General features: G+C 35.0%; 1 protein-coding gene across 2 annotated transcripts in view; it reads left to right on the top strand.

Moving 5' to 3' along the window:
* Positions 1-517: 517 nt before the first annotated feature.
* Positions 518-16,551, top strand: part of GABRG2 (gamma-aminobutyric acid type A receptor subunit gamma2) — a 73,996-nt gene continuing 57,962 nt past the window's right edge. For both annotated transcript variants that reach the window (XM_090288541.1, XM_090288542.1), the window contains exon 1: positions 518-624. In XM_090288541.1, the coding sequence (XP_090144667.1) occupies positions 518-624 (107 nt within the window). The remainder of the gene's footprint in view (positions 625-16,551) is intronic.

Genomic DNA, 16,551 nt, shown 5'->3' on the forward strand with positions numbered 1-16,551 from the left:
AGTTATCACGCAGAGATTCTCGTGATTTTTCTCTTTCTTTTAAACACACACAGGCACACAGCCCTGCCCCCCTCTAAAAGAAAAGAAAAGAAATTAAAGCAAAGTAAACAAACGAACCTACAATGACGGACCTGGGGAGTATGTGTGAATGTGTAAGCGTGAGGGGCATGAGTGTGTAAACCACCAGTGTGCTTGCCTTTGCCTTTCTCTCCCCCTGGTCTCTGTGCGTCTCTCCCTGTACCCTCCCCCGGCCTCAATTATATTATTCCCCCAGACTTGGAAGCTGCTCCCTGAGCTGACGCTTTGATGGTATCTGCAAGCCTGTGTGCTGATCTTATTCCTGCTCCCTGAATATTAATTTCTGAAGCTGGTAGCGATACATCTCCCCCAGTGACGGGACCTACTAGACGTAGGTGGGGGGAGCCACCGTCAGATTGTAAGCATAATAATAATACAAAGGGGAGGGATTCTTCTGCAACCGAGAGGCAAGAAGCAGGGGGGGGTGGGGGGGGAAGCGATGAGTTTGCCAAATACATGGAGCACGGGAAGCTCCGTCTACAGGACTCCTGTATTTTCACAGAAAATGACAGTGTGGATCCTGCTCCTGCTAACGCTCTACCCAAGGTAAGATGTGCTGTTTTGGGGTTCGTTTTGTTCCAGAGAGGTGGGGGAAGGGGGAGGGATGTGGCTCTATGGAGACCACCCAGATGTAAAACAGTCTTCTAGGCTTTGGGGCTTTGTAATTTAGGGGAATGTGAATGTGCCGAAAGGGAAAAGAGGGAAGGAAAGAAGGTCACTTTCCTTTATTTGTTAATTTATTCCATCGATTTGTTTGGTTTTGGAGTGAAAAGACTAACATCATAAAGACTTTGTGTTTGAGGAGTAGCGTTTTGGTATTACTGCAAAATGATGTCTAGGTGGGCTTTGCTGATACACGCGGGCGTTTGAGGCCATGTTGGAGGCGTTCGAGGTGGGGGTCTGGAGGAGAAAACTGCAAATGAGGTCCCGGCGCACCCCCGGGACATGTCTCTTTGGGGGGAGGGGTTCTGTTCTTATACATCAATCAGAGTATTGCTTGCGCCTGCACGTTGGCATTCTTAAGATCAGTCAACCAGGTTTTCTATGCTGCCCGTTGACCTGGCAGCAGGCTTCCTGATGGGCAAACACTGTTCAGCACCAGGGACAGCAGTCCCGCTTAGGGCCAAACGGAAAGAGGCTTGTCTAACCCCATAGGACACCCTTAAATTTACACAGGACGTCCATAGAGTGCAGACAGAAGGTCAACAGAGCCAAGGAGCACTAATGACATCCAGGGACCCTATTCTGATTACCCCTACACCCTCCTTGAGATAGGAGGGGGACTCTTGGGCATGGGCTAGAGAACCTAGTTGCTGAATGCATGGAGGAATATATGTCTTGAAAAGAGTTGGCCTTGATTCAGGGTTGAAAAACATGCTGAACCAGGGGGATGTGATGCCAAATTTGTGAAGTATGTTTTAATGCCTTAGAGCCTTGCTTCACTGAGTAGGAAAGATGGGAAGGGGGGGATGGATTCCCAACCCCCTGAGCAGGTGTGTGACCTGAAGTTCTTTGAACTTGCTTGCACCAAAAGTATCAGAGAAATATTCCTCCAACTATAGTTCACCATTTATCCACCCACCTAAACATCCCCACCCCCAACACGCACCTCAGGACTTCCAGCAAGAACCAAAGGCAGGTTAGAGATCTACTATCTACATTATTTTAACTTTCCTCTACTGTCATTTTGAAATAAAGCTTTATATTTAGGGTAATTCTAACATTCCTACCAGAAAAGAAAAACTAACTATAAGATATATCAAGCTATTGCCCTGAGATTTTTATGGGAGTTAATACTCTTATGTAGTAGTTGTAACAAAGGGAGATAAAGGGGATGGGGGTTAAATAGATATTTTATTTTATTAAAAAGAACTAGTTAACTACTCTGATCCTTCATTCTTCAAGGGAGGTAATGGTAGATGCAGATTTCTGATAAAAAAGAAACCCAGGCAAAAAAAAAAAAAAAAAAAAAAAGAGTGAAAGGCTCTCTTAGATTTTCTAAGCAGAGAGAGGGTCTACTTACTTCTTCCAGCATTTTTCATACTTTCCTGCTTCACTATAAACATAGAGTGCATTTTCATTAAGAATATAAGATTAAATAGCTTTCTTAGAAGAGGAGAGGTCCTTTAACTAGAAATAGTTTATGTGCAAATACATTTTAGTGGAATCCTGGAAAAATGTTTTTCTATTCAAAATTTGCAGACATGTTTTTCTGTCTAATGTTGTGTGTAGTTCTTAATTTGTTTCAGATATTAGAGAGTTGATAGTTGCTTATGGACAGAAAATATCATTCTTATAGTCCTACCATTTATGAAACCTGTGGATTAAAATTTAGGTAAGACATAGGGAAATATTCTTTCCTTCCTACTCACCTGACATCCATCTTAGTAAACAATTTTATAACTAAATAGATGAGGGCATTCTTATGTATTTTATCCTAATGGTGTCATTTTGACCCCAAAATGTGTAATTTTACTATTTTTCATAATAGTATCATATCGTAGATGTCTTACTTTTTGCAGGAGTCCCACTTTTTTCTTTCCAATATCAAATAAAAAGTAAAACTTAGAAATACATTTTAATTTTCAATTCTTCACATAGTAGCCTCGATGAGCATTTTAAATAGCTCTAAATGATGGGAGTTATGTGTCATGTAAACTCTCCAGTAAGAAGACTTTCACATCTTCTCAGTAATGACAGAAACAACTCATTGTTGTTTGGTGTAGAGAATGTGATCAGAGTTGTTGCAATCCCATTTAGAAAAGCTATTTGAATGGCTGAATCAGGCTGGATGGAACTAGAAGCTTCGATCTGAACTTGATCCTAAAGAAGGACCATAAGTTATAGGAAAAAATGTGGAATCCTAGGAGACAACCTAAAAGAGGCTTAGGGGTAAACAGTGACAGTAGAAAGTTGAAGAGAAAAATTTTAAAAAGTTTAATTGACTTTTTCACTTATATAACTCCAAAGAAGTTTTCCCCCTCATAAACTGATTAAACTCATTAGGTTGTATTTACAAGAAAGCAGAACAAAGAGAAATAGGAAGCACCGAAGTGAAGATATTAATAGCTAATATCGCTTATGTGTGAAAGAGTTAATTTCTAAAGTTCAAAATTATCTAAACTGTCACTTATCTTGTATACAGTGCTGTCATAGCATCACCTGGAGAAGTTGCTAAAATGGAGATTCCTGGACCATACACTGGAAGATTCTGAATCAGTATGTCTGGGGTGGATCCCAGGAATGTTCATTTTCAACCAATACTCTAGACTGCACATTGAAGAAAAGTGGTATATGCCTTGCTAATGTCCAAAGTTTATTCATCACCTTATTTAATGTTTACAGGTGCTTTGACTATTGCTACTTTACTAACCAGCTGAGCACAATTAGTTAATTTTACCTCATAATTTTGTGTTTGTATATAAAGCACTGAGTGTATCATAAAAACCATAAAGGGTGAGGAATAGCTATAAAGAATATTAATAAACCCACCTCATATATGAGAAAACATTAATTGAAAAATAGAAATCTCTCTCATTAAAGGTATGTATGCACCTGTATGTAATTGTATTTTTAAAGTATATACAATCCATGTGGAATATTCATACATATAGGTTTTAAAACAAATTTCCTAATTTAATAAACTCTTTTGATGTAATTACATTCCATCTCAGATAAAAATAGCTTAGGAAGAAAGAGATATACATCAGAAAATTAGTTAGACTAAATAGGACTAAGTGCCAGAAGTAAAGATGCTTTAATTTTTTCTAAAATAAGATTTTATAGTATACTTTGAGTGATAAAGAATTAATTTTCAAGGATAAATTGAACAGATGTGAATTAAATGAAATTTGTGATAATCTAACCCTTACTTTGAAGTGCTTAACACTTAATTTAAAAAAATACATTGATTTAAAAATGTGTAAATATTTCTTGTTCTTATCTGTAGCCTAAACAGAGATACTTCAGGTAACTTTTCTCATGAGATACTGAACTTTTTACCCCATAACTACTTTTATTTCAAAGTTTTTAACTTTTACAGGCTATGACCATGCATGTAAGGGAAAGTTATGACTCTTTGTTATAACCCTGTTTGTTTAAAGAATTAATCTCTACAGACAAGCTAATTTTTTCCTAATGCTCTACCTGGTTTTATTTAGAAAAAAAATTGTTTCCTCCACATATCCAATTGCTTAGTTGTAGATATAATATTGCGAACAGTCTACACTGAGGCAAACATCTACCTAAAAATATCACTAAACTTTTTCCAGAAGTCAGATGCCTACCACCCTCTAGACAAAACATCTGAATCATAGGCAGGAATTTAAAAAATTGGTTTTTAATTTAAATAATTAGTTACGTGTCTGCTTGATATGTTTGACACAGTTTAGAAGAGCTAAGAGCTAATCTCAAAATAATTGAACTACAGAATATTTAATGATTGAAGTCTCTCTTTTAAAACATGCTTCATGCAAGGATTTCTGCTCAAATCGAAATGAAGTTAAGACTAAATTTAGAGGCTTTTTCTTTGTTATAAATATTACATTACTGAAGTTGTGGTTATTTCTCACTGTTACAGTTTCCTAGCCATTCCAAGACAGACTTTCCACAGTTCAAGTACAACTAGGCTTTACTGGAATTACTACATATAATTGTAGTTGAAAGGGAGAAGAATTGGCCATCCCAAAATATGTCTTTGGCATAAAGACTATTTTAGGCTGATTATTTTTTAAAAAAAGAGCAGACAAAGCCAATAGAAGTTACCCTGTTGGAAGGGAAATTTACATTTCCAAGGGGAATCTCCATTTGTAAGGGTGTCTCCCTCCCAGGAACCGGTAGGGAAGAATGACTAGTAAATCGGTAGAAACTCTCATCAGTGGAGAAGGCAGGGCCTTAAGTCTTCATAATAACCATATCTTCAGTTCACTGTGTTTTGCCTGAGAGCCTCCCATACCTGTCTTCTCCCCAATATCACTTTTGTTTTTAGCTGGACATGGTATTTAAGGTGTTGGATTGGGCATTCAAGGGAGGTACTCAGTTTTCCTGGTAATTTTCCAGGTAAATAGGAGGTTATACACATTATCAAACTCCTGTTTGTTTCTCTCCTGTTAAGTTGCTTTTTATTGCAGCCAAGAACCTAGAAAGTTAGAGAGAAAATATTTTTTCTCCCCTACATGGTTCTCCAAAGTACGTCTGCCAAATTCACAGACCACAGAAGATTGATTAAAAGTTATAATGAACACAGTTCAGGAACTGTTTGACCACTGTGGGTGTGTCAGCACAATTTAACTGCTTAAAAATTCAGGATTTCAGTTGGGACAGGCATTCCAGATAATGATAAACTATTCAGATACATGTAAAGAGAAAAATTCATCCCTCCGCATAGGAGGTCTATGTGGCATCTTCAAAGTTAGTGTGGGCAGTGAAGTTTTCTCCTACTCTCCTAGGTTCTTTCGGCTAGCCTAATCATTAAGTGTGCATGAGACAAACTAAGAAGAGAAAATGACCAAATTTAATTACATACATGCACATGGCAGCCCCATATACACAAGAGCTTCAGAGCTCGAAGGGGGGGAATGTGCTATATATGGTATTCTGAACCAAGGATGAGATAATGCCCCTGGGGCTTCACAGTGTCACTGTAGGATGACAAGAAGAGCAGAACTTCAGTGACTGAGAGTTTGCCCTGCTGTATAGATAGATCACAAAAGATTATCTTTGATAATTTCTGATTATGGGCAAGACCTCTGATTCAACTTATTCTAGGTAGTTGGAGACAAAGGGAGGTACAGAAATTTCTGTTGAGCTCAGTTTCCTTTAGCTCAGAATAATCCATATACTACAGAAGCACTTATTAGGGTGACTTGTTCTGAACCCCCACAGCAGAAACTAAATAGTCACAACATAATATCAATTTCAGACTTTCAGATCTACCTGTATCATGCATGCATGTACACTGAACCAAAATTTGAATATAAATATTAATATATACAGTTTATTTTAGTTAATATATAAAGCATATATTTCCAATGTATAAATATATACTAATGAATTATTATATAATATATAAATTTAATTAAAATATGTGAAGTAGTTATTGTCAAACACATTTGACAGATTGGGAAATCAAGATTATAGAGAGATTAAATGACCTGCTTAAAAGCAATAGATAATTAGAAGTATAGAAGATATACTCCATAAAATATGAAGTCATAAAGTAGTGTGTGTGTATATAGATATGGATGTATAATAATAAATAAACATATATACATATATAATAGTGTATGTGTGTGTTTGTGTGTCTGTGTGTATCCCATCCTGCTCTCCCTGTCCTGTGTCCCTTAGTGGGTGCCCTCCAGGAACCAGGAGGCAGCTCTCACGCAAGGCAGCAGCACTAACTGCATCCCCCAAAATAGTGATCAGCAAGGTCACTGGAAGTCCCACCCCTGACCTGTCAACAGTGGCCCCCACCACTCCCATACCCAGTACTTCTCCTCCAGCAGGGCCTCAGAGGGCCTGTGACCTCCTTGTTTTCTCTCTTGGGCCACTCTTACTTCAGTCTGTCCTTTTCTAAATATTCTTCCTGTTCTTTTGCATAAATAGAAGATGATTTGGAGTTGTCTTTCAAAAAATATTTAACAAATATATATACACAAATGATCATAGGACTAGTTATATTTTAGATGTGTCACTAATGATTTTCTGTAAGTTTTGACCAGTTTCACCCCATCAATACTGTTTTCTCACTAGAGTAGTTAACTAGCCTAGGCTATCTACATTTATCAAAGTTAATTTTATAATTATTTGATTCTATCCTCAGACAGTAGAATCTAGGACAGATACCTTACTTCCAATGAGCCCACTGAACAAATTAAAATAATCTATATAGTAGCATGTTTTGAGATCCTCAATCACCATCAATCGCACCAATCTTAAATTTATCTTCTTACTTTTCGTGAAAGCTCTAAGCAGAAATGCTTAAAAATAATCCACTATATGGTTGTTTTATGAGTTTAAAAGCATGTTAAATGGCATTATTTAGACTCTGGATCAAAATTATGCTTAGAAAATAATTTTCTTAATGGTTATGTCTCTGTATATAAATACAGCTTAATCTGCCATTCAGTCATTACCCAGGAATTTAGCTTCTGCATGTCATTCCATGTTCAAAGAAGAGATCTTGCCCTTCCACTGAGAAAATAGGCAGAACAATCTGCTGCAGTTTTCCTACAAAAATTCTTAGAAAAGTGAAAGACAAATTCAAGGCAACTATATGAATACTAAAATAGAAATAATATTACTAGTTTAATAGCTGGATATTTATACTTTAATATGTAGATATATAGGGCTGATATTTTTAATCACCTCAATTATATGTGCAACTTCTTTGATAACTTTGGCAAATGATAACTTAATATCAAGTTTAATTTCTAGAGGAATAAGAAGATATAATTTCTAGAAACTGGGGCTTTAAGTTTCTCTGAGAATGTTTGAGTGCATGTTCTTATTCTCTCTATACCCTTGTGAGTTAAATGAAGATATGCTATCCTTCGAAAAGCTATAAAAAAACAAGATACAAAGAGTCTAAAGCACTCACCCACAGTTCCTTGAATATTATCTGCAAAGCAGGATTTAGCCTTCCCTGGCCTCCTTTTAGGCTCTATGCCACAGAACACAAGTACAGTCACCCTTCTTCTTTCTAAAAGTAAGAAAATAATTGGATTGTTCCAAGATATAAAAGGCCTCTTCAGTTTGCTTAAGTGGGAGTGTTATTTGCTATTCATTTCTTTCTTATTCTAGAGAATAAATGTCCTTTGAAAGGAAATAAAAAGTTCCTTAAGTTACACATTAGGGTAAAAATAAAATTTAACTTCAAATCATATTAATCTCTATAGTATTATGATATGAGTCCAAAATATGGTAGTAATTCTATGTCATTATAAAACTCATTGTATAACTCTATGGAGAAAGTGCCATGTAAATACTAAATAAGTAGTACTGATAGTACACTCACCACCCATTCATAAAGAATACCAAATAACATGATAGGGGGAAAAATAAGCAATTCTTTTTAAGCAAAGATTTTTTGTAATCATTGAAACCTTGCCACAAACTTGTTTAGTTGTACCACCGAAATTTATGTACTGAGACAAATATAAACAGAGTTCTGTACTTTATTTGGACATATTTAAATAAAATGGCCACAATGAACTGAATGTACCTTGTCAGGGTAATCATAGTAGAAAGAAAGAAAGGCCTGACTCTTATTTATGTTATTTGTTGAAGGCTATCAGTCCTTTTTTTTTTTTTTTACATTGCTTTTTAAAACACCTTTGAAATACATAATTGAGCAAAACTATGCCAGACACAAAGAATGTTTAGGTATCGTGCCTCAGCTAGGCCTGTGCTAGGAACTGGGCATATAATTATAGGGCAGCAGAAGACCTGATGTCTGTCATTGTGGACTTGAAATCTCATGGGATAGCAGTAGTCAAAGAAGTGTACAAATAATTATTAAACTTTAACTCAGGTAAATGCCACACAAAGAAGTCACATGGTGCAATGAGAGAACACAACAGCTCTCTAGCACAGTGAAAGCAAAGGACAGAGAAATTAAGATCAACAATTCAGTTGAAACTGATATACAATCATCCAATTGGTTTGATATTAATATTCCAACATTTTCTTGGCCATAATAGTTATCCTGAATTTGTTGCCCTCAGTTGGAGAGATTTTTACTTAAAAGTAAATGTTTGTTTTTTTTTTAAGAGTAGTGTAAATTTTTCAAAATATCCTGAAAACTAATTTTTAGTATATTAAAAAAGCTATATAATAAACAAAGATCATACTAAACACAATTAAATAAAGCAATAAACACGATTAAATAAATAATGGTCATATATGAAATTATTTTAACATAGGCAAAATTTACAAATCAATGGCCAGTTGATGGGTTTTTATTCTACTTACTCCCTATCCTGTAGCTTTTCAGGTTACATTCATGATAAAGGTATATTTTCTCACCATTACCTGCAATTGATTCACCTTCTCTGAGCCATTGTCAACCCAATATAAGTAGTCAAGTACAGTCAAATAGTGGGGGTGGGGCGGGGGAAGCCAAACATAACCTCCTTGAATACACATACCAGTTGTGAGCTTCAATTAATTTCAAGAAGAGGGCTTGAAAACTTGGATGTAATTACATCAAAAACACAGTGAATATTTTGAAGCTCTTTAAAATTAAGTGCAAAACACATTGTGTATGACCAAAAAAATACATACAGAACAAGACTTTAGTGCCTCAGTGATTCTTCAATATTGATCTATTGTAATCTTTGGTAAGAGTATAGATCATAGTAATTATATGCTAATAAATTACCAACTGCTTTCTAAAATCTATTTAACTATTTCCTTCATCTTACTCTATTAGAATAAGCAAGTGAGTATTTAGTTCCTATGAAATAATTACCATTCTAAAAGCAAGGTGTCCTACCCTCATGCACATGAACACAAATCTGTAACTCTTAGATATTTAATTAAAAGCTCCAGAGTCTTTGGCATTTTAGCCATTATAGTGGGACTAAAACTGCATCTATGAGGTTTTTGGTTTTGTTTTATTGTATTTTATTTTATTATAGACTTGAAGTACTTTATGAATTTTAAGTAAAAACCCATGTCAGATACATGTAGTAAAATATTTTTTTTTCCATTTTGGGTTGATTATTTACATATTATAAAGCAAAACTTGTTGTTTTTATTATGATTAGTATTTTTTTCTGTATTCACTAACTCCCCTAAGTCTGCCAAGGCTTAGGGGAGTTAAAAATATTTTTAGAAGCTTTGTAGTTACAGCTTTTTCATGTAGTTCTATGATCCATTTTAAATTATTATTATTATTATTATTTAATATATGTTAGAAGTTGATACTCATCCCCCTCCTACATTTATCCAATTGTTTTAACCCCATTTTTTGAAATGATTATTCTTTTCCCATTGACATTCCTCGGTAACTTGGTCAAAATGTTATTGGCATATATATGTCTAGGTCTGTTTCTGACATTTTAATTCTGTTCAAATGATCTACTTGTCTATGCTTATGTCAGCGCTATGTGACTTTAATCTTTGCAGTTTTATGGTAAATCTTAAAATTGGTTAAGAAATATAAAACACAATCATATGTGTTCTTCTTTTGTAAAACCAATTTGTCTATTTTAAATCTTTCATTTCCTTATATGTTTTAGAAAATTTCCCAATTTATACCAAAACAAAACAAAAATGTTCCATTGTATCTTTATTGGAATGGTTTTGAATGCATAGATCAATTTAGAAAGTACTGACATTTTTGACAATCTTAAGTCTTTCAATTTATAAACACGGCTTATCTTTCCATTTGTTTTGATTTCTTTTAATTCTTCTCACTGACTTACAGTTTATTTCAATGTTGACATCTTGCACATTTCCCTTAAGTTTATTCTTAAGTATTTTATGTCTTTTATTCTATTTTAATATTTTTTTTCAAATGTTTATCATTATATAGTAAAGCATTTATTTTCTATATTAATGCATATCCTGTAATATTCTAGTAATTAATTCTAATAGTTTTTGTAGATTCTCTATGGTATTTATATATAATATTGTCATCTGCAAAGACAATTTTACTTCAGAATGAATTCCTAAAATATAAATATGCTTAAAGCTTTGCCGTAACTCCCCTTTCTCCCATAAGGTCCAATAGTCTTACCTAGACAACATACATGGCCATATATTTATTGTGCGAAATGGAGGCCTTTTTATAGGGAAAGAGGGCATAATTATGAATAATTATGTCAGAACCACAGGTGCCAACTGGAACTTTCCCAGGCAAACTGGGCATATGATCACTCAGTATGGTCCTTCCTGATCTGATCCCTGACAGCATCTCGGGCCCCAGCTCCCGCCCTCCACCAGACCCAAGTGGACTACCACACTGTGTTTCATTAGATCCCTATCAACATCAGTCTTATTTCCTGCCTCCTTTCTACGTACCCTTTTCAGGGCTTTTTGCCCTTCTTTCATTTTCTTTTAGATATTTTATTCTTTAATACAGAATTTTCACCTGAGAGGTGTTTTAAGATCTGCAAGTATTTTTATTATAAATCTTTTCTATTTGTGGTTTAAAAGGAGAGATCACAGTGAATAAGTTTAACTAAGCTAATATTTTTGAAAGAATAAAAAATATTCAATAAGTGATTGAATATATTAAATTTTTCCAGTGCTACCACAGGTCTCTTCACCTAAACTCTTTCGTATAACAAAATAACAGCAAATAAAATAAACTCAATGCCATAAAAGCAAGGATATGTTGGCATTCAAATATTGCTTGAAACAGCCTTCACAGTGACTATGATATTCCAGGTACTCTTGTGGTCAGCAGGCCATTAACAGTTTCCAAAGTCCATGACAGGGGTTCCTTTTTGTAGATCTGCTTCCATTTGCATTTTGCAGATCAATTTCTCTGATGAATAAGCGTCAAAGTAAACTCTTCAGAGAATCACATGGTGAGGGAGAGATTTCCTCATTCAATTTCATTCTCTTTGACTTCAGACTCTAAGTAATCTCCCAAGCAGATTCTTAATAGATGCTTAAGTATTGATGAAATCAATCATTAAAATGCATATGTACATAAAGCAGAAGGTTGGAGATAGGGGTTACACACTCTGATTTAGTTGATCTGAATAGTGGCCTGCTTTATTCCGATTTATTCTGTGAGTCACATTTTGTTTAATTCCTATCCACTATGTTCCTGGCCCTATACCTGATACTGAAGATGCAGCATTGAACAAGGCAAACATATTCTTTATTCTTGTGGAATTTATATTCTAGAATAAAGACATGCTTTTAAAAGACTTAATACTGTATTATAGTAATATAATATATATTGTAACCCTACTTTTACTTACCAACAGTGTTCTACCTTTGTATTGATTTGTTTCACTTATTACCTCTGATTTAAGTAGGTTGTACAACCAGAGACACATTTTACACTACACCATTTTTTTTATAACCCACAAATTTATGATTTTGATCTTTTCCCCTTGAAATGGGCTAACAGGGGTTATCATTAGACTCTTATTGAGCTCTGAATTGCTATGTTGAATGTAAATAAAAATAAATGCAAAGTGGACAAACTTATTTTTTCATGCTTCTGACCTTCCTGCCATAAATATTTATTAAATTCCTAATTCTTGTTTTGTGCTGTACGAGAGATAAAACAGTGAGAAAAACGGACATCTTCTTAATCTCCTTAGACCTGGAAGTGTGGAGGCAGGCAGACAGAAAACAAATAAACTGGGGAATGTGATAAATGTTGAAGAAATAACTTAAAAAGTGTGGAGTCATGGAGAAAATCAAGAAATAATTTACTTTAGATAGATGATCGGGAGAGACTGTTGAGTAACGAATAACAATTTGAGACTGTAAGGGGATGAAAGCATTCAGCCGCGAGAAGATGGAAGGGAAGAGCTTTCGCATCATTGGTAACCCAAGTGCAAGGACCCTGAGCGGAGTGGGAACCTGGTTTGAAGAAGGAAGGAAAAAAGGGCCCAGATGGCAGTAAGACAGTGATTAAGAATGAAGAAATCAGCATATAGGGTTTGGGAGGCAGAAAGCTGCTTCCTATTGCAAGACTTTGCAGCCATAGTGAAGAATTTGAATCGTGTTCCTGTGAGAATTTTGGATCATGAGAAATACTTCATATAACATACCATCAGTTTTGTTTTTTTTCTAAGGAAGAAGTGCGCCTCTGTCATTTGGGAAATGGTGAGAGTTGCAATTTACCTACCTATATTCAATTGCTTGGCAATTAACTTAATGGCTGACTTTTAGCTTCTTTAGAGTTATGTATAGTGCTACATATATATGGTTTTATATAGTTATATATCTTTTTTAAGTATATTTTATTGATTATGTTGTTACAGTATCACAATTTTTTAGTTTTATATATAGTTATATATATATACCTTGTTACAAAATTTTATCAGGATCATGAATTCATTATTGATTCTGCTACTATGTCAATTCTTTAAAGCATACTAATTACTTTATGGCAGTGTTATAAAATTATCACAATATATTTAGCTAATATTTTAATAGATATCTTTTTATAAAGTGTAATACTTTGCATCTAAGAAATGACAAAGAAGGTTACTAAATTTCAATATGATTTGGGAGTAATTACCTGGAACACTATTTTTAAAATTTTAACAGATTCTCATAGAATTAACAAAAGTACATTTATTTCTTATTCCTAAATAGCTGTTAAACTTAAACTGTGTGTAGCAGAGCCAGAGACAGTAATATCCCATCTAAAGCCTGAAAAAGATACAAAATCTATGTACCAAATTGAAAAGAAACCACAGTACCATTTTCTTTCTTACCAGAAGATTTCAAAAACTTGAGACTCGATTACCTCATACTTTAATATCAGAAATTTTCACAAAAATCTCATGTCAAAGAATATTTTCAAATTAGGTGATTACAGCATAATAGCTTTGTTTTTTTGTTTTATTTTTAAGTTTGCATAGAGCAAGATTGACCTTTATTGGTGTACAGTTGTGTGAATTTTAATACACATGTGAATTCTTGTAATTCACTATCCCAAGTCAAGATACTGAACAAGTCTATCTCCCCCAAAATAGTTCCCTCCTGCCACCCATTTGTAGTCACCCTCTCCTACCCTTGATTCTGGCAACAGCTGGTATGTGACTTATCACTAGTTTTTTCCAGAATATCATATAAGTAGAATCATATAGTTGATACAGCACAGTGCCTTTAGATTCATCTAAGTTACTGAGGTGTTAATAAGCACATTAAAAGATGTTCAACATCATTTGCCATTAGGTAAATGCAAAGTAAAACCATAATATGATACCACTATATACCTATCAGAATGAGCAAAATGAAAATAATACTGGCAAGACCAAGTGTTGGTAAGGATGCGGAGCAACTGGAACTTTCATACATTGTGAATGGGAACAAAAATTGGAGAACAATTTTGCAATTTTGTTTAAGATTAAGCCTATACCTAACATATTACTCATTTTCAATAACTTCTGAATATGTTTCATTTTGATACATGCGAATATATATCTGGAGATATGTAGCTACTTCATGCCATAGAATCAGCCTTCATTTTCATTTCCTGGCTCTCAGTGACCTTCAACCTTTCCTAAATCTGGGATAGTTTCACCTTTTGTTCATGGGTCACGAGAAAGTACATAGAGATTCGTACATCCATCTGTGGCCTCCTTATAAATAAGTGAACTATTTTGCATGTTTATATATATTACCTTCTATTTGCTAGAAGAGGGAGCCAAAAGCTTTCAGTTCTTCAAAATGTTTTGTGTTCTAGAGAGAAATATTCTTACCTCAGAAACTGAAGTTTGGAAGTGAATACAGAAACACACTGGTCGAAATAACCTTAACATCAAGGTGTACATGGTGGTAGATGGCGATTAGTCATATTCTAACATGTGACACTGTTTTGTTTAGTACTGCCTTGTTTTGTTAGGTGCTGCATTTTTCTACCTGTTCAGATATTTGTCTCCTCAAACAGATAAGCGGTGTTTTGATATCAACACTGCAGTTTGCACTTCTTTCCATCTGCAGAAGAGTCTATAATACATGCTGACTAACTGAAGGAGCAAGAAATCTAAATCCTATAAGAAATTTTTCCCCAAATTCGGCCGCCTTCACAGTTTTTGCCACATCTAAGGGACACCTGGCTATTTTCTTTTTACTTGTTATCATAAAGCAAATATTTTTAAAAATATAATTGCTGGATTTAATACACTTAATAAAAATAATAAAATCTGTAAAATCAGTTTTACATTTTCTAACAGAAGACAACTACAAAGTAAATACAATGAAACCAGCATAATGCTATCATGTTGTAATTACATATTGTTTTCTACGAGAAGTTCTGAGCATGATGTTGTTTTCCTCAGAAATTAGATTAGCAAATTGGAAAGTGTGCTTAAAGACAAATTACAAATAAAAAGAAACCTTGTCCTTAACATAATTGGATGTGCTAAAAAAATTTAAAAGGAAAAAAAACGTCTAATTATGTGTTTTCATGTCTCTTAATGATATTCCTATGTGGTGCTTAAAATTGTCTTGAGAACCAGGGCTAGGTATCCTCAAATTTGGGGAACAGTAACACGGGGTGATTTTTTTTCATTGTTTTTCTATTAAAGTTGTCCCATTTTAACCCCTTTGCACTCCCCTGCTCCACCCACCTCCCCTGGGGTGAACTTAATAGGACATAAATATTGATGGCAATCATGCCCATCATTAGCAGATAATGCCCAAATGTCATCCTTCCAGCAATGTTTGAGTCCTAGCTGCTCCCCATTCTCCCGTTTTTATTTCAACAGTGACAAAACTACAATAAATGGGCTAACCCACAGAAAATAGACTTCAGGGACAGTCCTAGAAGATGACCTGACACGGATGTTTTTTTCGTGTTTACACCCCTTGACCCCAGTGAATGTTGAGGTTTCCACCTCCACGTTTTCCCTCCTTACCTTCTTCATTATCCCAATTGTAATTTGTTATTTGTGAAGCCCACATGCTTTTTTGAGAAGTCAAGAAGCCAATTCCATCTTTGATACTAGTGGTGAGACATAAAATTAGACTAAAATAATAAATATAGTCCCATTCTGTGGCCATAGATATCTATTTCAAAGTATTCGGGCTAACGATACACAAAACAAGACTTGGGCTTTATAATTATATATGCCAGTGCCTGCCAATTTAGTTTAAATATTCTGATTCTCACAGTAAAATTCATCTTAGCTAATAAAAACCCCCGCATTTATTTAATATGGGTCATTGGTAATTGCTAATAAAATAAGAAGTTTGCATTTGACACATTGGAATATAGAGTTCTGATAATGATGGACCGAGTTAAATAAACACACTTGCCAACAGCTGTTATCCTAATATAAAATAAAATGAACTAGGTGTGAGATAAGGAAGTCATTATAAGTAGGACAATCCTCTATGAAAGGTGATACTGAGGAATTGACTGCCCTGCCCTAACTCTGCTGTATTTGCGTATACACAATCGTCTATACACACCTGTGCAGAGAGCACCCTTCCCAACAGGTTCTGTGCTCTGGTGCTCCCAGTCACTGAACAAACACCACAGTGTCTCTCAAGAGCGCCCAGTCATCCAGACAACGCAGACAGTGCCTCCTTCTCCATATCAGATTGAGTCCCCTATAACCTCTGGTGATACGCACTCACCTCACATGCCTGCTCCTACCCTTTCTACCCACGCCCACCCTTGGCAGTCCCTAGAGGAACCCTATGAAATGACCTGGCTCACATGCGTGCTTTGCCCCTGCAGTGTGCATTGCTTTCAAAGCCCGGAATGGTGTAAGTGAGGTAGCTGATCACACCCATTAAGTTAAACTGTGAGCTTTGCTTTAT

This window comes from Furipterus horrens, unplaced genomic scaffold (assembly GCF_987537825.1).
Source record: "Furipterus horrens unplaced genomic scaffold, mFurHor1.1.pri manual_scaffold_10, whole genome shotgun sequence".
Classification (NCBI taxonomy): Eukaryota; Metazoa; Chordata; class Mammalia; order Chiroptera; family Furipteridae; genus Furipterus; species Furipterus horrens.